Raw genomic sequence first — 23,518 nt, forward strand, 5'->3', positions numbered from 1 at the left:
GAATCGCAAAAAGTACTTGCTCCGCCAGGACTCAAACCCTTTTACTTTTTGCGATTCAATGTTTATTGAAATTATATATATATATATATATATATATATATATATATATATATATATATATTACTAGGAACTTAAAACTAATAAGGTAAACATATATTTACCAAGTAATTTATAGTATTTACTGTTATAGGAATTCCAGCTAATTATACAAATTATATACAATTACAAATTAATTTGTACATGGAATAGGTTACATAATAACAGTTTTTTAAATCAAAATAACATGTTTTTCAGAGAACAAACAATGCTTTCTGAGACTTCTTTCCAATTGTAGTTTTTTTCCTGATAACGGAATTATGGTTCCATGTGAATTACGAGCACTTACTACAGTGTTACTGCTCAATCAATAATCTTGCGGCAAAAACACTTACTACCACAATCTATCTAGTTTGAAACTTATATTTATACCTATCTAGGTTTGGAACAAATCCTTCTTTTAAAATAACAAAAAAGTTATCTGTCTGATTTTAAACAAGATGACTCATATAATGGTTGTTTTCTACACATAACGTAGGTATGGTGGGAAGGATAGACTCAATGCTAATAATAAGTTTAGCTCTAGTTCACCTTTCTCTTAGTGCGTCAGACAATCTATGACTTCATCAGATTTCAGACGCTGCACTTAAAGTAATATGAACTGGAGCTAAACTCAATATTCAAATCGTGGTACTTTATGTTAGAGCTTTAATATCTAGATAAATTATGTTTTGAAGATACTGACTAAAAATTCTCACATAAATATATTTTTCCTACTATCTCGGATATTAATAAATACAGTATAGTTTAAAATAAGAAAAAAATTCAATTTGTTAACAAAATTCAAGTAAAAAAAGTAGACTCACTAGAATTACTGCAAAAGAGCAAAAGACATACTTATTTTATCATAGTTTATAATACAACATAACCTGATAACCACTCCCACAGTACTTCTGATATTTACTCAATATTGTAAACATGTGAATATTGTATCAAACTATTCTTACCTCTGCCTTTTTCCCTGCTTTGCCTTTCTGTGAGCTAGATTTTGGCATTTTTCCAAGAATTGAAGAACACTTATATATATTTCTCAACACCAGGCTCCGCACTCCAATCATTTATTGTCTTTCTAGAAATAAACCATGGCTTCTAAGTAAAAAATTTCATCAGCCACACTTCCTGAAACATATTTTAAATCTCAATACAATCCATTCTACGTTATTATAGATAAGCTTTCTGACAGCTTAACATAACTAACTCATCCAGACTCTTTAATATTCTTAATTAATGATGCATCTACAAATTATTTTCAGTTTGTAAAACTATGATGCAAGATACTGGAATTCATGTTTGATGTCTTGTATGTAAAACTACATATAACCATTGATAGTTTTCCTTTGTTTTGGTAACTTTCTCAATAAAAGTGTTTAACCAATCATAATAGTTTTGATGTGTCAGTAAAAATAGGAAGGCAATTTCAGCAGTAAAAACTTTATTAAAAACAGCAATCATAACTATTGCATATTACACTAATTTTAAAATATGGTATACAAACATATAATCTTTACAACATGCTTAAATTTAATAACTAAAAAAATAAGTTTCTTCATTTCTAAGTAAAAGAAAATTGTTTTAGGTAGGTTCTCTGAATATTATAAATAACAAAAAACAATATCATGTCTATATACAAAGACTATCAGTTTTAAAAATGCGCATTTAGTCTCGAGGTCATTTCTCGCAAAAATTTTGGATGGCCAGAATAAAGCTCCATGTGGCGATCCACATCTGTCCAAGCCACGTTACAAGCATCATCCCCCGCCATTAGTGTAATGGAGTCAAACAATTGTTCGCTATCGTGGTAGTGGATCGCTATAGTTTCCACCCAAGCGTTATCAGTGTTTCTCGGGTCATCCACGTAGCCTTTATATATCTCCACTCCATCACTGAAAAACTCATGAAGCACACCCAAACTATTTGGTTCGTATGCTAAGACTTCTTCAAAAAACTCTCTTTTACCAGCAGTGACCACAGATTCACCAGGATGAACCATTCCACCTGGAATACCCCATTCGCCACTTCGCTTCTGTATCGTGATGAGTTGCAGGATGGGTTTTCTTGAATGGGGATTCACCACTAAAGCTTTATTTTCATCTGTCTTCCATCTAGTAACACATGAGTCTGCAGCGTGATTTGGTCCCCATCGTCCTAAAACTCCTCGACCTCTCAGTCCAGTTCTTCCAATCACATTCAAAGGATATCCTTCTTGAACCGTGTACAGTCCAACATAACTCTTCCGATTGATGAGACCATCCTGACAGTTCCACTGGGGTTTGAAACTCTCTAAGTCAGGATCTGCCCACGGTTGTCCTAGTGTTGATGAAGCTGTGAACAGAGGAGGTCGGTAATTGGGCCACGGGTAATCCCATCTCACTCTCTCATCAGAAACTTCAAGTCTTTCTACCAGGAATGGGTACACCTTGGCTCTGCATCGGAAGTGGATACTCTTACGGGGCGAGTCATAGTCATGGAAATTACCCACTGATGCAACTGTGGAAACAGACATCATTGTAAATATCACAATAAAATATTTGTCAACAGTGAAACACGTAATCATGACACATTTTGGTCGATACTGTCATCACAAAAGAGGAAATATAGTTTGGTTATCTCTGAGTGCACTGATAGTGCAACAAACTCTGACTATCAATATAGTTCATATAATGTTATCTCTTGGGAGATAGCAACAAATATGCGACTAATATAGTACTCATGTGATTTTATTGATTAAACAAAGCATTAAAATCAATGAATCCAACAAACCAAGTTTTCTCTGAGTCATTGTTGATTGTTGATATAAACTATTTATAAATTGTTTAAATTTATTTCAGAGATTGTTTACATTTCTTTCTCAATATTGTAATCCATTAAAGAAAACTAATTCACAAATAAAGTATTGTAAATATTATGTTGCAATGTTTGTTATGATTTTTTTTAATATCTTGTGGGTTGTAAAATATTCTAAGTTGCAAGGAAGTACAGAATAATTCACTCAAAATCAAAATTCATTGTAGTAGACACAATGTACACTATATTCTTTCATCGATCATGTATAGTTGAGTTGGTCCAGTAGTTACCGAGGTCTGTATGTGAAAGGAATCATGTCTGAGTATTAAATATATGGTGAACTTACACAAAATGAAGAAGTTAATGTACAATATAATGCGTCTTATAGCAGCTAAAGACACTGACATAAGTATTTTAGGATAGACTGTGAACTAAAATAAATGAAAGAGATGTATAAGGTAAAGACTGATTAATAGCTCAATGATGATCGATGATGGCTCATAACTCAATTATATGTTCAATAAATGGAGTCCTTCAGTTGTATATCAATTCATATTATGAGTTTTACAATCTTGATGGTATAGTAGGCTTCTAAAATAAAGTTTTCAATGGTAAATTGTATTTTTTCAAAAATTTTAAAAACTGCTGCTGTTTCCCAATATGGCAGTTAATTTTGTTTTTCTTATAGAATACCCTATATTTATTATTATTTTTGATTGGAAACACAATTTCAAGACATTATTCTTGGCACTTTTTGAATATTGCTCTTAATAATGGGAACATGAGAGCTCAAAGTGTTGAGATTAAGGAGATCAACATTGAAAAAAAACTTTTTTAAATAGACCTCTATTTAAATGCTTAAAATTGTAATTATAACATCTTTAATGTTTCATAATACTATTCTCTTCCTTTTGAAATAAAATGTCTTAAGAGCTTTCCTTACACTTAGTTTTACACAGTAATCAAACCATTTCCTCGCTGAATATCTCAAGTTGTCTACAATAAATTATCTATACTCTGTATCTGGAATTTATCCCTAACCCCAAAAAAATCTACCAACTACCCTACCCAACTTTATCAAGACACTGTACTGTACTATACCCTGGAAGATCATAGAACTTTCTGGAAGAGTTCATAATCCAGGACTGTATTCAGTAGAGGTGATAGAACTGGTGAGGTGTTGATTGATGTATGGGGCAAGATTTCCAGACTTTTTGGAGTGAGAGTGGAATTCAAATGTATATGAATGTTTCTTGTGACTTACTATGAGTCATTTGCTGGTTCTGTATCAATTGCCTTGACCTTTATGACTTAAAGCTCATCTCAAATGGTTTCCATTTTATAAACCACAGTTGGTATGAGGGAAGAAACTACAGGAACAAGGAACTAATAATCATTCTGCAACAGCAATATTATTAGACTATATTATTAGTGGTGCTGAACGAGTGTACCATTCTTTAACTCAATAATGTTTATCAACAGATTAGTCTTGTGTTTGAGGAATTATTGCTTTTGAACCTTAATCATTTATGAATTCTGTCAATTAAGTTGATGCCCAGTTCACTTTACTCTTAAGAGCAGCATCTGAAATCTGATACTGTTGCAGACTAGACTCCTAAAATCTCATGTCATGTTTGTCTGAAGGGATCCAAAAACAAAAAACAGTTTGCAACGAAGAACGAAAAAGCTCAAAATGTACACCCAGCATTGTTTCGACATCAGAGACATCCAGACTACAAAAAGTAGTGCAATCTAGGTGAAGAGGTATTCTCATTGTCTCATCAGATGCACAATTGGGCACAATATATTGGGTGCACTATTTTAAAGCCAAATCAATTCCATATTTTAGAAATGATAAATACATACCATAAGTACATTGTCATTTGAATCAAAATTGTTTTATTGTTACAGTACATTTACATGATTGCATGTAGATTGAAGTAAACAGAGGACTAATCAAATCCAGTAAAACAATTTTAGATGTGTATAAACTAAAGTAAACTATGATTAACTTAATTTTTAAAATAGATTATGATATGTCACAAATCCTTAAAAAGTTTATATACTTAATAAGTTACTACTTATTGGCTGAATCATAAAAGTTTGTAAATGACTTTTGCAAGTCTTTTATGTTGAAAAAGTTCTGAAAAAATGTTTCAGGGTATTTTACGTAAGGTGAGTGGGATTAAAAACATCTGAGACTTGAGTAAGATTCCTAAATAAAAATTTTGATTCTTCACTTTAAAAGGGAGAGGAGAGAGAATTTGAGTCAAATTAGTAATTTAGCTGCAATAGATTATACAGGGTGTTTTTGTGACATTGCACTAAACTTCAGGTGTTTTAAAAAGTTCTTATAAATACGTGTTCTAAAGAGCTTGGTTTTTTGTTTGTCTGTATGTATGTTTTTTACTTAAAAACTTGTAACTTGTAATCATAACTCTAATTGAGACAGAGCATTTTTACTTTGCATACTTATTTGCCTTAATAAGACTTGACTTGTAACAAGAATCCAGCCAGGGTTCTAATAATTGCTTTCTTCTGTATAACAAGGATTCTTTGGACATTCACTGTGTATATTAATATATAAGCTAATAATAGTTAAATAAATGTAATTATTATTATGTTACAGACCAAGTTAAATTTTTAGCTTTTTTAAGCTATTGTTAATGTTGTTTTTTTTTTTTTTTTTTTTAATATTAATGGAAATAAATTATTTTAAGGTATTTGCACACCTGACTGACTTGTCCACCTCACAGATTTCTACTCCTTGTGCTCATGCCTCATCTGCTGCATTATTTCCATTTCACAAGAATCAAAGCTTTTGTTAACAAAGCCAATAAGAGCTGATAGACTGTTGACATTGCGAATTTGTCATCAGGCACCAGTTACATGTTGTTTTATCATGATTTCCATGATACTGAAATATGTTTATCACAATTTTTATACATATGATAAGTCGGAGTAAGGAACTGATTGGTCTGTCCTTGCCCACTTTAAGATCATATATATGTGTACAGACCTATGTATTAATTGCTTGTTTCCTGTCATTATTTTATTTATTGAAGTGAAAACTTCTTTAGGCGCGTTGAGCGTTTTGGTAGAGGGTAAAATCCTCGGTTCGCGTCACCGACATGCTAATGATACTAACCTGCATGAAAAAATCAGTCTCGCTGTGTTTTTTAACCGTAGACTTGGCCGTGGACTACTAACCTGCATGAAAAAGTCAGTCTCGCTGTGTTAAAACTGTCCCGGCGGAGTATGAAAACAGACTGTGAAAATCAGTGACCTTTACGGCTTCCTCTCGCGATTTAAAAGTGAAGCCAATGTCGTACAATTCTGTAAGATGCGTCAAATTAAAATATTGGCAATCTATTGGTTACATTTTTAAATATTAAAAAAATTTCGAAATAATTTTGATTATTGTTTACATTTTACATAGCGTTTACAATGACAAGAAAACAGTAGTAAGCGAGGATTTTTTTTTTATTTTTTGGTCAGACAAAATTTGTCAGCGAGAAAGTTGTGTGAAAATATATGAATATTTTTTTTTTGTAATTTATCATTTTTTTATTGGAAGTTTAGTTTAGCCTGTAGTAGCGTATGAAGTGATGAGTGAACGTTTCTGCTGGAACTGTAGTTGGCGCATTGGTTCACTGATACCGTATTAACTCAATAAATTAGTTTATTGTGCAATAAAAATACCTTTACGAAAGAACCAAGTTAATTTAACTAATTTATTAGTTTTAAAAATATTGTGGGTTTAATTGTTATTGCAATTATATACTTTATCCGTAGCAATAACTGTATTATTTACAACGGTGTTCAACTCACTGTTGTTCACTCGGTGTTTACTCACTTATAAATGAATAATGAAAACAACGAATATATTTTTAAACATTTTTAATATTTGTACAAATATTTGTATTTAAAATTTAGCATTATTCATTTTAATTATGTTTTTAATATTTAACCCCTTCATCATGAAATGAGTATTATTACGGTCTAAGATTTATCTTACTAGCGTGGTAAAATAGATTTCTAGTTATTTGATAATATTTTTTCGTGGATTTTAAAATTGGAAAATTAAAAAACGCGTCACATTTACAATTACAGATGTACTGCTGCTATAACGTATTGTTAATTACTCTCAACTTAATAGTTCCGTTTTCACTTCTATCGGCAGTCCCACGACTGCTACTGTTTTTTTTTTTTTTTTTTATCTGTGTCATGTGTTATATACCTGATGAAGTTTTCTGGTTGATCAACAATTTCCATCAGATGAACAAGCTGATGGTGATGCAGTCGCATTGAGACATGTCCTGAACAAACTTATTATTGAGCTGAACATTGGTAAGTAAGTTTACACCTGGATTTTTCATTTAAAAATCAGGTGAAATGTCAAGTGTTGATGTGACCTCCCACAGGCCTTTAATAAACATGTTAAAAGAATCATAATCATCACAGAATATAGACAAGGGAACGTCAAAGAGATTAATAGGGTATTTGGAATAAGTTAGGGCTTGATGGAAAATTTTGCCACAACATTCTAATTTTAAATGAATGTTAGATTTTCTATAAATATATCTTGCCAATGCATATAGTGGCAGGAAATTCAGTCCAGAGATTTTTAATTAAGAAAAAATATGGTTATTCATGTACAACTGTTGATCAAGAAACACCATAACCACCATTCCTTAGTCCAGTACTTACCAGACAGGGAAAGTCTATTGCAGTTTATTTATGTTTCAAAAAAATAAAAAAACCTTTGCTTTCATCAATTGTAATAATACAAAGAAAGTCTGCAATAAGCACTGCATTATTATACAATTATCATAGTTTTTACACATACATAACATACATAGTTACAAATTATTGTAGCCTATTGAATGTAGGCACTGAAAATTCAAAGCTTTTATCCAAAAGTACAATGATTATTTGCAGTCACTCTACCAATTTCCGTGTTTATTCCTTAAATTCCATATTAGTCATCAATATAATTAATTTTGAAGTAGTCAGGATGCCCAATATAAGAAGTTTTCATACTGAAACAAAAATAAAATAACTATTATTTGACAGTTAAAACTGGTAGATGAGATTTAAATCTCATTACAACAAGCTTATCTTGTAATTAAAACAAAATATGTTACAGTTTATTGATTATTGAAGTGTAATGTAAAGCTAAGATGTATATTGTAAAAAATAAAACAAAAACAACTGTTTTTATAAGTTATCCATCCATAAATGTGTAGTAAAAGTTATGATTTAACAGATCGGGTATCCAAAAATGACTCCTCAATGTTTAAAATGTATAATGGTTGAGATGGGAATCAAAATTATTTTACAAACACTGAGAAGATTATAAGGTATTAATTGTTCTGTAGATTTTTTAACAGGTTTGCTGATGTAGATGAAACCATTGGACATCAGAGACTCATTTAAAGTTAAATTTATTAGCCTGACAAATTTGGCAAAGTTTTGCCTAATTTGTTATTAGCAATAAAAATAAATGGTGATTTTAATTTATTCCCACAGTTACATTCAGATATAGTAAGTTCTAGTCATTTCTGAAAGATAACGCTCCATCTCACTGTCATATTGATTTTACAGATTGGACACTAATTTTTCATTTATAATATTGACACATTTTTATTGCTTGATCGCAGGATGCTTAGGCACAACTCTGCATTTCTGACTCTAGTGCACTGTAAGAAATTATTGTAAACTTGGGATGTGATTATGCAGAATATGGTTATCCAAATTACATTATAAGAGTTAAATCCAATGGTCACCGGTATCTATAACCTATTTTAAAACAGAAAGTTACTAACTGAAACTTTTATGATTTTTTAATAAATTACTAAAGCATTAAAATTGTATTGTCTGACTACAAATGTATTTTGTGAGTCATAAGTGATTGTTGCTAAAAACCAAACTGAAGGATGTGTCCTAGAATACACCAAAATACTGTTACATTATAAGTAAGTGTATATTATTTTGTAAACTTTACTACATATCAAAGTTAGACTTAGTGCTGTACATGCTATTCTATTAGCTCACTTTCTGATAGGGATTGGTTACATTCTAAGACTATAAATAGCAATCCTCGCTGTAGGTGCATACATATGTGCATTAAGCCAATACTCTGTTTTTAGACATATATATTAACCAAAAGCAAGTTTTTAATGGCGGTCCTCCTTATTTATTTAGTTTCATCAACTTCAGATTAAAGCCTCACTAGTATATTTTGTATAAAATGTGGTTATGACCTTGTCATGAAAAGAAATTTGGCTGTGTTTAATGCCAGTCACAGATGAAAGTTTAACAAGGTCATGGAGAAGTATCAATAGATAAACAGAGCACCAAATAAATGTTTGGTTGGGGTGTATTTGGACAAAAAATGTCATCATGATATCACCTTTCAAGACAAGTATTAGTGCACTAATTTTTATGTTCCATTAAATAAAAGTATTTTTAAATTAGTTTTTTATGACATTCATGATACTCACTATTGAGCATCCATCAATTTGGTCAACGATTCTTCTATGAATATAGTTCCTGCATCAACTTTGACTGTTTTTAACTCACCATTATCCTGCAAATATAATATTAGGTAAAAAAAATCAAAAAGTAGTCATATTTCTATTGAATGGTAAAGTTTGTAAATGTTGTATATAATATTGATTATAAAAGAACAAATTTTTAGTACTGCATCTTACAGAATATTATGTACATAATTGTATAGCATACAGTCCTAAAATGATATACTCAAGAATTTATGATAATTTTAATTATTTTCATTCAATTTACTAAAAAACATGAATACATTAAATTTGTATTAACACATTGACTGCAGCAAAAACCCTAGAATAGTTGCTGTCTTAGAGAATAGTTATCGTCTATTCACTCACCAGCAGTGGAGGTGTTAAAGATAGATTTTAAAACAATAAATAAATCAGAAAGCAACTGTAAAGATACATTTTTATTTCTGGCAAGTTACTTTAGAGAGAATTTAAGTTTTTCATATCTTAGCTAAGCTCAAAATGTTCAGAATTTACCATTTATACTGCTTCAATGAATGTTAATGTTATAAATTTCAAACTTGAACTTGTTTCACACTTATTGTGAGTACAGACAAGCAGTAATCGGATTTCATTCATCAGAAACTAACAGGATAGGCTTTGTTAAACTCTCAGCCAATTAGCCATCCATGACTGAAGAACAAAACTCATCCATCAACCCTCAAAATACAAGCCTGCTTTATAACCACAAATATAATCAATCTACATAACATTTATATATATACAGTATTATATATATATATATATATATATATATATATATATATATATATATAATTCACTGACAGTAAAAGAACCAAATCAAAAAGTACTATTAACCTCTAGTAAATTATAGTTGAATTTTAAGCTTCACTAGTACTTCTTTGAGAGTTAATACACCTGCTTCCACCTTTACAGATTTCCTCTTAGATTTTTCACCCTGCAACAAATTATTCTCACTGAAGTTGACCTCTTGATAGAAGATTTAATTGTGAAACAGAGGACAAGACAAGAACTCAACTATTTGAAAATATTTTACAGTAAGGAAAACTTAATTATGATTTCTCTGCTTAGTCTTACTATGGCCATTCTTCTCCGACTGACAAAGACCTGTGTGAGGAACTTAACAAGAAGAATAAGGGGTAGAGTTTAGGTGGACAGTACAGAGAAGTGCACCAGTCTGGGCAGGTTTTCAATATGCATTGATTGTAACTGAGACTCGAAGTCTTAACATGAAGCTACCTAATATCTCATCCAACCTTAAATCACAAACCAATAAACTATGATTTTTTCTTTACTTATTAATGAATAAAACTTGTTAAAGTACAAAATTAAATAACTTCACATTTTATTTTTCATTATACTACTTTACAAATATGTACACACAGTATTTTCTCAGTGTGGTTTCACATTTCTCTCACTTACAATAAATAATAGATTTAATAAATAAAAATAATTGGTCCAAAAACTATAAATAAACAATTGTCAAATGACTAAACAAATAGGTGATGGGAAACTTCTCCACCAAGTTTATTTGGACGACAAAAACTATATTGGAAGTATTGTTTTAATAACAATTACTACTATTTTAAAACAACATAAGATTATGTTATATCAGTGAATACTCATAACTGTAATTTACTAGATGTTCCTTTCACTAGACTGGAAAAAGTAAATTCAGCCACATCATAATGAGCTTAAGTCTCTACAATAGATTGCGTGTGAGAATAAAAGAACTCAATTTTTAGAGCTTTAAGAGTAAAATGTATAAGTTGTTGGTTTTAAATCCTTTTTACAGTATACACAAATCTTTAAATGTCCCTATGTCAGACGTTTCTTTATTAGTTGTAAGCATTCTTGCTGTGTATTATGTCTCCTATACACATTTTACTTGTGACGAAAAAGATAAAATGGGGTTTGTATTTGAATAACCCTCAAACATAATAATTATTAAGTAACTTGAAGACTATAAACCGAACACAAATCATTACCTCAGTTATACTCAAAGCACTCCTCCTGATACCAAGGGTTGAGGCCAGAAATTTTAACATTTCTTTGTTAGCTTTGCCATCAACTGGTGGAGCAGCAATCCTCAGCCCCAGCCGTTCACATTTTGTGCATACTGTAAAAATGTCAAACAGTTTTTCCAGAGTTTCTGTGGGAATATTAAAACATGGCCCTTGCATCAGGGTTGTCATATTTCATCCATTACAACTACTTTAGTAAATAATTATGGAATTGTACATCGCAAAAAAATATAACATATTTTGAAAGTTTTTGGTGATAACAACCTAAGCTTATCAGGGCATACCAATTAAATAAAAATCTTAAAAATAACATTTTTTTAATGCTGCAATTATAAAACTTTTACAAAAGTTGTGATTGACAACTTAATTAATTTGTCTTTTATGCAGAATATAAATTTCCATATGATGTACACTCTATTCACATTATAATTTCATAATCGAAAAATAAAAAGAATGAATTGAAAGAGTATTGGGTGTCAGTTATTAAAACACAACTTTATAAAATAAGCCAAGAACATACCTCCAATCATATTTTTACTAGCATTGGGTTTAGCTAATATTTTTATTATTATATTGCCAAGATCATCATAAGTGACTGGATGATTGCCAATTTTATCACCAGCATCCTCGTGACTCTGTAAGTAATAAAAAAAAACTGTAAACAGGAATTAAATGTCAAAATCTGTACTTTGTAATTCATTTTTTGTAGCATCCAAATATTGTCTTAAATAGTTGAGTAATTTATAATTTTTATAATATTGAATTAATTCATAGACACCAAAAATAAAATGGTTATGTTTAAGGAATAGTTAGCAAAACTTTTACACAAAATTTATCAGTAAAGGAGAAAACATCTCACAAAATTTGTGTGAGAATTCACAATAAATAAACATGGGAAAAACTATGAATAAATACAGTTGATAACAACAATTTGAATGAAAGTATGGTTAGTATAAAAACATATGAAACTACCAAATTAACATAAGTAATGTTTTATACATTATTATACATCAATAAATTATTGCAATAATATGTTTCTTTTTTTTACTGGCAAGAATGAAGTAGCTGATTAAACATTATTGTATTTATATACTACTTATGAATATTAATGAAGGATATAAACACTATAATAATTTTATTACAATAAGAAAATTCAGTACTTACAATTCCATAACGCACATTTCCAGTGAAGAAGTTATCATTTTCTTCCAAATAATGAAGTTTAACAACATTAATATAAACGGATACGAATGCAAACTGACAGAAGACGTACATAGTCACATCTTGAACATTAATCTAGCGATCGAGATAAGAGCTTTGAACTAAAAAGATCCAAGAGGTACTACTAAACATTTTTATTACTTGTTACATTATGTTTCTATGCTTGATTGAAGGCTTAAGATGTCGTTCTTCTTCAATTGAATCTTTCAGAGCTTTTAGGATCCTTTTTCTAATCTCTTCAGCAGTTATCACTGTGCCATCTACCTGCACTTTCTTCCCCTCATTTTCACTGTGCCCCTAAAAATTTACATTTTATTTATAAATCAATGAGTAGCACAATATATACTGGTTTATAGAACTATTATAGTAAAAATATGCATGGTTCATATGAAACGTTTATTACAAAAAGAGATTATATGAGTTGTTACCTAATGTTCAAACTAGTCCTCCTGAAGAAATAGAAGCTTATAAGACATCTAGGTTGCCTGTGATTAAACAATGGAATTTGACAAAGAAAACTGTAGTCCTGTAGCCTCAAAAATTTGTTCAAAGTTATACCTTCCCAAGTTTTACATTTACGAGTAAATGATGTAATTTATTTTTTAGGGTGAGGGTAATAATATTAAAAATTACATTGAACATATACTTAATAAAAATCATGACAGAAAATATTCAGTACTATTTATTAATACAAAAATTATTGAAAGCTATACTTTAGGAAAGAAGGAAAATTCTCATAAAACAAAATTAATTACAAAATGACAGACTTAAATTATTAAAAAGTAGCCTTGGGATGATTTTTTCCCAAAAATTTCATCCTTTATGATTAACTTAATGGTATGATTTTAGACTACGGCATATTATTATTATTTAAGTCATTAAAAATAAAACTGTTTAATAAGCTACTAAAATGACCTGATACATTTAAAGTATAATTTTATGACATTATTATTATTATTATTTTGTGTTTAAAGGAGCACTAGTTTATTATATCTATTATTACAGTATTAAGTAAAATATTACTATTTCAAAAAAATGAAAAAACATTTGCTTTCATTAATTGTAATAATACAAAGAAACTCTGCACTAAGCACTACAAATTATACAATTTATCATAGTTACAAATTATTGTAGCCTAATATGTACTATTTTAATATTACATTTTTGAAGCAATATAAAAAGAAACAACATTGTTATGAATGAGATAATTCTAAGCTGGAATAGAGAGTATAGAATGATTAGAACGTGTACGAAATTTATAAATTAACTCATTAACCAATTCCCATCTATAAACACACGCATGTTTTAAATAACTCCCTTCAGCCAGTCAATTTTTTCCATTCAGATAATTATTTAAAACTTCTTCCTTTAGAGGGCCTTTGTTAAGGCCAAACCAACGCCACCTTATAATTTTTAAGATAGGACAAACAGAAACAAAAGTGATATACACTCTCGTTTTCCTCCAAATTACAAAGCGAACATTTGTAGTTTCTACCCTCCACCCGTGGTTTGTAATTTAGATCGATCAACTCAACTCGTATTTACAAAGGTTTTTAAAGAGTCTAAATTTTTAGAGATATACAAACTATATCTTTTAGTAAGGACCTAAAATAAAAAAATTTGTAACTTAATTAGTTTATTGTAAAACATATGCATACATATAAACAGAAAGCTAAACATTTTAGGACATATTTTCACAGCTATTTTCTCTTAAATTTATATGTTTAATCGTTTACCAAATTTTGAGTTTTCATATTCATTAGTATATGCCATTATCTCAGAACAGTACTTGGTTATTATGAAATGGAAATTCATCAACACTATTATGTTAAGACATTTTTATACATTGCATTTTACATTTGTTCTCTGTACATTCTACAATATGAAACTCACGAGCTAAAAATTAAAAGTTAATTTAGTTTAAAACTTGAATAAACTCTGAAATTGATATGATTGGAATTATTTCAAATGTTTCTTCTTCAGGTTTTTGTAATTTTTCATACAGAGCACATCCAATTCCTTTCTGACAATGTGTTCCTTGGGCAAAGAGGAAAGCCCAAAGAATTGTTTTGGCTAAACCAGGTTTATCAAATATTCTAAAACAATTAAACCATACTCACTGTATTTTTAAAATATTATTATTCTGATAATCCCAACTTAAAAATTTTTTAAACAATTATCATTATAAAGACACTTTTCAAATGATGCCAGAAAAACCACTTACGCCCGATTTTATTACATGTGACTTCTTTCTGAAAACCATCTTACCTCGATAACTTCAACCAGATTAGGCTTTACTTGGAGGACTTCACTGAGAAAATTACTAAGCACTTGGTTCAATGGTGGGTATTCCTCAGCCCTTATTCCGACTATAATTTCATCTTCTTTTGTGTCTAGAAAACTGTGAATTATTACAAATAGAACAAAATAATAATTTATATACAGAATAAGACATTAAATTATATTGTATTTACTCTGTGTCCCAAATTATTGTCTTTCCAAGAATTTTTTAATTTGTATAAAGTTTTTAGGCACAAACTATACAGTAATACATTTTCCTATACAAATAACATGTATACAAAGTATTGCCTTTGTGCATATGAATGTGTTGTGCTATGTTCAACTTCTATTTAAGATCCCATAGTTTAAAAAATATATATTTTTGTAACACTGCAGGTTCTTAATTGGTAGATACAAAATCATATGTTCCTATAGATGGATTTCTTATTACAGTCTAGAAACATAGCATCGATCCATGAAAGGTACCAGTACAGCTAAAGATGACACAATTTAACCTAAAAACAGAGCAAATCTAAACTGAAGGTCATGATAATCTGGACCAAGTGGTTAATCAAAAGTACTACAGTTATGCCCTAGGCAAACTGAGAAACGATGAGGAAGAGAGACTTAATCTGCGGAACAGCAAACCATGCATTCCCTGTCAGGTCAACCTACAACATGTTTGTAAAACTGTCCTTAATAGATAAGGGTATTCCTATGGTTGAAAATTCATCTTACTCACTAAATTTCACTTCTTGTGACTTCTACTGTATTTGTTCCCAAAAGTGAAAAATTGCATAAAAGACAAGTCACTAATTATTGGGAAATTTTGTCTGTAGAAGATGTCAAGACAGAACTGCAGACTTTTAAAAGAGCCTCATGCACATGATGGTTCACAATACTACTTTGAATGATAGAAAACTCATATTCAGTTTTACATCAATCACCATAAATAAAATACAATGAGTATAATGAAAAAGGTTATAAAAAAGTTCATTAATATATATTTTTCACACTAATCCTGAAATTTAATTTCACATCTTCCATATAGTATGCAATTTTATACTTACGTCACACAAAACGTTCTCAAACTTGACCTATATTTGTAGTATGCCAAAACCCTTTGACCACATTTTTCAAAGTTTATTCCTCATCTTTTTTTGTTCCTCATCGAATAAACAAACTTTCTCTGTTGTAGCTCATACAACTGTGATTCAATTTTCACAAATTTAATTTAGCCCATAAATATCTAACCAAATTTACAAATTCTAGTGAAATATTCTTGTATAATTAAGACTGGTTCCAGAGAACCAAACAATACTGCTCCACCAACGACCTAGTTTGAAATGAAAGCAAAACAGTGCAGATGACCTTCACCACCAGACGCAATAACACAACCATATCACTACCTGGACTACTTACACAAAACAGCACAAAATACTTAGGCATCATAATTGACTCAAAGCTCTCCTGGAAACCTCACGTAGACCAACTCTGCAAGAAACTGTCATCCGCAGAATCAAGCAACTATGCAGCCCGGACTCAGCCAGTTGCCTACTTTGCCCTTTTCGAGTCCCACCTAAGGTACAGCATTGCAACATGGGAAGGAGCATCAAAAAACAACCAAGAAAGGGTGCTTCTAAAGTAGAAAAGAGCGATTAGATGCCTAGCAGATCTTAACTATCGGGACAGTTCAAGAGAACCTTTTAAAGAGCTGAAAATTCTAACAGCAGTTTCACTTTACATCAGGGAAACAATTATGCACACCATCTCAACAACGCAGCCGAGACATAGAGATCTTCACCAGTATAACACCAGACATGCAGCAAACTTCTCACTTCCCCAACACCACCTGAGTCTGTCGGAACAAAAACCCACCTACAAAGGTGCCCTCTTTTTCAATAACCTGCCAGAGCACCTAAGGAGGGAACATCCAAAGCGCCTCAAGAAACAGCTGACAGCATGGCTTCTGGATCGACCGTTCTACTCGGAGGGAGAATTCCTGTATACCTCATTCAACGTATAAATTGATACTGAACCTTATCTAATATTGACGCATGGCTGTTCTCTATGAATATGTCAAATAAAGAGTTGTCTATTGTCTACTGAATATTAGATTGGTACAAAAAGATAACTCAAACAATGACAAGACACCATAGTTTGATTTACTTTGGTAAAATTTCTACATTTATACAACTTTATAATAATCTCAGATTTTTACATTTTTATGTTTCAACAATGTTGTTTTCTAATAAAAAGAGTTATCAAAAAGAGCATATATTCCTTATCATGTGAAAACTTTGAAATGCAATGTTTACTACATGAAGGAGGAAAATTTGAATCATGTTTTGGTATTATTAATTTTAGTTTTTCTATAAAAATACTTGGAATTTTATTGATAGAGGAACATGTTTCCATAATCTTCAATATTTTTAACTTTATTAAATAATTTTAAATAATGAGATTTTTCTTGTTTCTATTGCTGATAATTCATGTATGACAAATATAATAACTATTAGGAATATTTAGTATTCATAAAATCAAGACTAGTTCCTATAAGATTAATAGTTTGTTTAGTGAATGAAGATCCATTAAACATTTATTACTATGAATTAAGTAATCATATGACTATATATACTGTAAGTCATCACTTACCAATTATTCTATTGTAGTCTCTGTTTTGAACCGTAACAGTAAGAATATGGTTTTTTAGTTCATCTTGAGCAATGTTGGGGTTTACTAACACCTAAAATTAGAGAAAATGTATCTAAATAGAATGAAAACTACCCAAATATTAAAACTAATTTGTCACATTTTTCACAAAATAAGGCAAAGAAACTTTCAAACTTTACTACTGAAATTGTATTAAATTATTTCATTTTGTTTCATGTGTAAATAAAATTTATTATGTATATATCAAGAAATTATAAGAGGCCAGCCCCTTAAGTTTAATAATAGGATTTTAAATACAATAATGAAAACATACTGGCTTCAAAATAAAGAGTACAATCTAATTATTTACATTGAATTTATAGTAATAATTACCACATCATGATGCTATGATCTGAATTGTAAACTACAACATTGTAAAATAAGTCTAGCAAGTGAAGGGTATAAGAAGGGCTAGGTATACCTAACCCTGCTTAGGTAAATAAAGAGTTCATCTTTATCATATTTCAATGATGCCATTAAAATTTACAAAATTTCTTACAGTGATTTAATACCATTGAAAGGATTAGCATTTGCTTACAAGTTATATTAACATCAATACAACACCCTTGTCATTTTAAATCAGAGGTTACAAATTAGTATCAAACCGGAACTATTTTTTACTTAGATGTACTTGACTCCGTGAGAGAAAATCACAGGTTCTCCACTCATGCATGTCTTAAATTTTAATTTCTGTCATAAAATATTATATATTGTTAAAAATAATAACTTTATCTTACCTCATAATCTTCATGTTCAGCAAACACCACAAAAACAGTCAACAATAAAACATACTTTATCATTGTACAATAGCAGTTTTTTTTACAATTAGTTGTAACTTGTATTTACATATCAATCTTATAATCTCACTAGTGAGATATTTAAACAGGTCAATTTGTGTTATACAGCCCTGATCAGTCAATAATAGTAGTTGGAGATAGCAGATCACCGGTGATATTGTGCAGTACTTAAGACTAGCCACTTAGAATGCTAATGTATCAGCCACTTATCTCCAGACTGAAAAAGTTAATGGGCAGTATAATAGGATTTTTTAGACCCAAGAGCCAAAAATAATATGCAGCTTCATGTAAAAGCGTAGAATTGATGAGACATGCAAGTTCTGCACTTAGGTTATATCAATTTCATTTATGCATGCTTTAATTAATTGGTCAATGCTAGCTAGTTCGGGATCCTTCATTTTTGAATGGAATCTCTTTATTTTAATAGTATTTAAATTCAAATATTAATGCTAAACCACCCTTTGATCATCAAAAGGTAACCTAGATGATTCTATGAGCCTCTTGCTATTGAAGGAGTGGGTACATAGTTGTCCACATATCGCATGATGGCTGAATAAATTTGTAAAGGTTCAATTAAAAAACATGCTGGAAAACTTCAAGAAACCATTGTAAAATGAGCATAAAAGTTCATTTTCTTCATTAACTACACTCACATAACTCATAAAATCATCACATACATTTTCATATATCAGCAACTCATCACCTACTCAGAAGGGCGATCTTTGAGGAATCAGTACGAAATTGGCAATGTACACATAATCAAGTTGTTACAAGATTTAGCAAACTATAATGTGTGTAAAACATTTCTCTGCGCCCTTGACTGGTAGGGATTAAAACAAAGTTAGCTTTTCTTTCACCGAAGTAGCATGATAATACCATGAGATCTCTGCTAAAGACAGACCCATTTCTTTTTCCTAAATTTCTGTAACTCCAGAAGCAGTGGAGAACTTCCTTATAGGTTCAAATGCAGTAGAAATTGTTATAGCTTTATATACTGGTGGCTTTATCTAACAAGAATTAAATCAGGAATGGATGGAGAGAGCTACAGAGGGGAAGCATAATCCACCATCAATATGTGAGTGCTAAACATATTGGATTTACATGATTAGATGTATATATTAAACATAATAGTGTTTATTCAGATCACTATCTAATAGCCAAAGGCCATGTCAAGCGAAACCAGCATTTCACTTTTATTATTAAATCAAAGCAATATGGAAGTACTGTGCCTTATTTATTTTATTAGTTTGGTTATTTTAAGTATCAACACTTATGACTATAATGACACAGATTCACATTTTGATAAGTGCAAAGAATTTGAAGTAAGTGTTCAATGATTATAGCAGCCCTAATAAAAGTAATCATTTATGTTACTTATAATTGTACAAATAACACATTTTTACATAATTTTTAGTATATACTAAGGATGATCAATAACCATATTTATGTTTATGAGAAAAATAATTATAAATTATATATTTTTAAATAACAAACATTTTTTTATTGACTATAAAGATCCATAGATGTAAATTATACTTTATATAAATAAACTACATCAGAATACAAATTGACTGACAGATGAGTAATGCTACCACAAGTTATCTGTTTAAGAGTTGAAACTAACCATCCTAAGTTCTGAATGTCTGCAAATGCATTCATAAAACTGACTCTTATGAGCAATGTGACAAAAATCTGTTGTTTCATGATTAGGTAAAGTGCTGTCAACAACACTGACTGCTGACAACACATAAAAGCATCTTTTGGTATTCAAATCCTGTGCACAGGTTGAATAAACACATCTTTGTATGTGCACATCTTCCCACCAATTCATACCTTATAGCTGATCATTATATTATGGAAACATCAGTAAATATTGACTTAAATTTTGTGAATGTCAGTTAAATTTTGTATTTATATGCAAGTTTTGTGAGTTTCCATACCTAAATGAATGTTCTATATATTGTGTAAATATGTGTATTGAATTTATGACATGCCTCTTACATAATGTAAAAGATGTAAATATCTCGTGAATGAAAATTTAATTTGTAATAATTATTACTCCACAATTACAGAAAGATATATATTTAACAATCACAGATAGCTGACACTTTAGCACATCTTCAGCACGAAGTGTCAACATAAGATGTAATGTGCTAAAGACATGTTTACGAGTCATTTATCTTTCATTATAAAAATTTAAAATATAAAAAAAAATTAGACCTAACACAAAGACTTTCTAGTGTCTTAATGTAAAAAAGTAAAAATTTTGTATATAGCCTAACTCATATGAATTATTGGTCAGCAATGAACGTGTTAATCTCTTGAGTGCCTATAGCTGCAGAATATCTACATTAGCAGCCAATAATGAAGTAAGCACAGACATATTTGTCTATTGGTTGGTTGGTGAAAGCTTCCCCTGCCCTATGGGTGGGGTGAGAGAGTCTCACCACTCCCGCTATACGTTCTGTTGTCACATGCATTTCATCAATACTGTAAACACACCACATTACTATTCTTATTACATTTTGTAGTACTAAGTGGTGTGTATCATCATAAAATCAATAATTATAAACAAATACTATTTTACATTGTTTTTGAGTGAACGATTTATAGAAACTTCAATCGCATACCATTATCTTCACCCTCTTGCTTCAACCATGATAACAATTCATCATTTTTCCAAAACATCCAATTAACAACTTCTCAATACCCCCTCTCCCCCCCCCCAAAAAAAGAACTCCCTCAAACATTATTTTGGAACCATTATTTAATAATATAATGAATCTACCTTAGGTTTATTGTTTTATGCATGAGGATATTTTGAAAAATAAAAACTACAGTATAACACAGATCTAAACTAACCCAACTATTAAGGGGTTAAAACTATGCCCATTTTTGTTTTGTAGATGTGCAGTGACAACATCGTTTTACTAGATACAATAATTTTCAAAACTACCCCAACGCTTTAAATTTGATTCCAAACTCTACATGAAAATGTATTGTGCCAGCATAAAACCTCAAAATTACACTCAATATTATAAAATTATATGCCAGGCACTGTGTATTAGATTTAAAATTTGCCTGTGTTTTGTATTCACTGACATATTACTAAACTTGAATTTTCTGTAAATGTAAAATAAAAATAAACTTTAAGCCTTATAAGTGATATTATAAGTGTATTAACCTGGATTAGTAATATGTTTTTATTTACAGAAATCCTTGGGAGATCCAAATATTTTCTACGATGAAGAGAACAGACTTATATTAAAGGTCCAAATTTATAAAGGGACTTCCAATAGAGTGTTAGGTAAATCTATCAATTCTATTATCTCCATTCATACACATTTACTCTTTTAATTTCCAAATTTTTTCCTTTAACTGTGAAACGAATTTATACGACTATTAATTAATAAGATAACATTAAATTTGGTGAGCAGCTAAATACCATGTGGATCTCTACCAATATATCCTCTCACTAATTTCTGATATGATTGGTTTGTACTCAATCTTATTTACTAAATAACAAACACGATCAACCTAAAGTAATCCAAAATGTATGAGTCTTATTGATAAGTTTCTCTTATATTAAATACAATATTACTTATTTTATAATACAAACAAAAAGTGTGAGATTTAAACTGCTCTTCTATTACTGTTTATTTGTATAATTAAAGTATTCAAATGTGCAGTTTTATTGCACAAATTTTCAATTCATCAATTATTTACTATTTTATGTTTGAACATGGTTTCTATAAATTACTTACAAAACTTTGTGTGTAAAATAATGTGTGCCTATTGAACTTAAAATGAATCACCAACAGACAGCGGTGTGAATGCAGTTGCTGTTCGACTAAAATACGACAAAAACGATCAAGAAAGCTTGAATAAGGAACTGGTGAAATATCTAAGCAATATCCTAAATATTCAAGAAAAGTTCTTTAACGTTTCAGAGGTAAGAATCCAACTACACTAATATTTATCTAACAAAAATCATGAATATAACAGGTTTTTAAATAAAATTATACCTTTTACAGAGAGATAATGATATGAAGAAATTTGTGAAGATAAGTAAGAGAGCGGTAAAGCCTTACGACATAATTGATAGACTTGTGGCAGCGTTAGAACAGACAGCAAGGGAGGAACCTGAAGCTCTTACAGTAACAGATGCAACAGCTTCTAAATTAGAAGAATCTGAAAAATCTTCAATAATAGAAGAGGATTGTGTAAAGATTTTTGATTGGACTAATAGAACACTTCTTGATTCAGATGATATAAGTACAAAGGAGTGACTTTATAAGTTCTAATATTTAGTAAATCATTCGGTTAACAGGTTAAGAATGGTACAGTCCAATAGACATTGATCATCATTTCATACAGCAGGTGTGGCCTGTAGTAGAGGTCTAATGTTCTACTATTGTTCAGTTTGTAATGAATGGTCCTTGAGTGGCCCACACTCTTGATTGTCGTCACAGATCATTGCAGCTATGTCTCTGTTGAGACAACTTATTGACTGAGCGTTAGCAAAGCCTATCACTCATGGAACTGAACAAAAATTCATTTCTATTTGTCTGTCTGTCTGTTCGCATGATATCTCGAAAACTAACTGACCTATAGTGATACTTCAAATTTTGCATGAAGCTTCATTGATATATATATATATATATATATTACAACTAGCAACACTGAGTTCGATGATGGTGCACATCACTCTATGGGATTTGGCTGAGCGTTAGCAAATATTTTTACATTGGTTATGTCTAGTTTCTTGTAAGTTTAAATATTTTTCTTCTGAAAGTCATCAGTCTTATTTTTCTTCAATTGTCTTGGTAAATTTAAAAACAAATTTTATGTTATATAATGAGAATTGGTTAATTTTAACCTATTTAATCTGTATATTTGAATATTTACAGCATATAATTACAATATAATAACAATTTTAGCAATATGCAAAGTAAGCAAGTTTTAATTCATAAACAACTTCAAACACAAAAATAAACGTTTTCATTTTATTATTCAAGTAATCTTTATGTACTGTCCATTGCAT

General features: G+C 30.2%; 4 protein-coding genes across 9 annotated transcripts in view; 1 reads left to right on the top strand and 3 right to left on the bottom strand.

Annotated features, from left to right (window-relative positions):
* The window catches only part of LOC124354786 (UPF0235 protein C15orf40 homolog), a 36,652-nt gene that overhangs the window by 5,818 nt on the left and 7,316 nt on the right, over window positions 1-23,518 (bottom strand). The window contains exon 2 of one of the 2 annotated variants that reach the window (XM_046805495.1): window positions 1,044-1,165. In XM_046805495.1, the coding sequence (XP_046661451.1) occupies window positions 1,044-1,154 (111 nt within the window). In that variant the 5' untranslated portion in view covers window positions 1,155-1,165. Of the gene's footprint in view, window positions 1-1,043; window positions 1,216-23,518 lie in introns of both variants that reach the window. The other variant, XM_046805494.1, reaches the window with a different exon arrangement.
* On the bottom strand, window positions 1,512-12,722 carry LOC124354784 (ADP-ribose pyrophosphatase, mitochondrial). 5 transcript variants are annotated; one of them, XM_046805490.1, is made up of 6 exons: window positions 12,629-12,722; window positions 11,429-11,559; window positions 10,278-10,377; window positions 7,121-7,922; window positions 4,145-4,278; window positions 1,512-2,583 (listed from the first exon to the last, which is right to left on the bottom strand). In XM_046805490.1, the coding sequence occupies exons 5-6, from the start codon at window positions 4,152-4,154 to the stop codon at window positions 1,739-1,741; spliced, it is 855 nt and encodes a 284-aa protein (XP_046661446.1). In that variant the 5' UTR covers window positions 4,155-4,278; window positions 7,121-7,922; window positions 10,278-10,377; window positions 11,429-11,559; window positions 12,629-12,722; the 3' UTR covers window positions 1,512-1,738. The 5 variants fall into 5 exon arrangements, with proteins under 5 accessions (XP_046661446.1, XP_046661447.1, XP_046661445.1 ...); XM_046805491.1 differs by lacking the exon at window positions 10,278-10,377; XM_046805489.1 differs by lacking the exons at window positions 4,145-4,278; window positions 7,121-7,922 and adding an exon at window positions 9,387-9,472.
* LOC124354787 lies at window positions 12,805-18,649 on the bottom strand. Its single transcript, XM_046805496.1, has 4 exons — window positions 18,415-18,649; window positions 17,621-17,711; window positions 14,954-15,078; window positions 12,805-12,982 (listed from the first exon to the last, which is right to left on the bottom strand). Exons 1-4 carry the CDS (start codon window positions 18,475-18,477, stop codon window positions 12,830-12,832), a joined length of 432 nt encoding a protein of 143 aa, XP_046661452.1. The 5' UTR covers window positions 18,478-18,649; the 3' UTR covers window positions 12,805-12,829.
* LOC124354785 lies at window positions 19,630-23,091 on the top strand. Its single transcript, XM_046805493.1, has 4 exons — window positions 19,630-19,796; window positions 21,688-21,781; window positions 22,296-22,426; window positions 22,509-23,091. The coding sequence occupies exons 1-4, from the start codon at window positions 19,641-19,643 to the stop codon at window positions 22,761-22,763; spliced, it is 636 nt and encodes a 211-aa protein (XP_046661449.1). The 5' UTR covers window positions 19,630-19,640; the 3' UTR covers window positions 22,764-23,091.

This window comes from Homalodisca vitripennis, chromosome 2 (assembly GCF_021130785.1).
Source record: "Homalodisca vitripennis isolate AUS2020 chromosome 2, UT_GWSS_2.1, whole genome shotgun sequence".
Lineage (NCBI taxonomy): Eukaryota > Metazoa > Arthropoda > Insecta > Hemiptera > Cicadellidae > Homalodisca > Homalodisca vitripennis.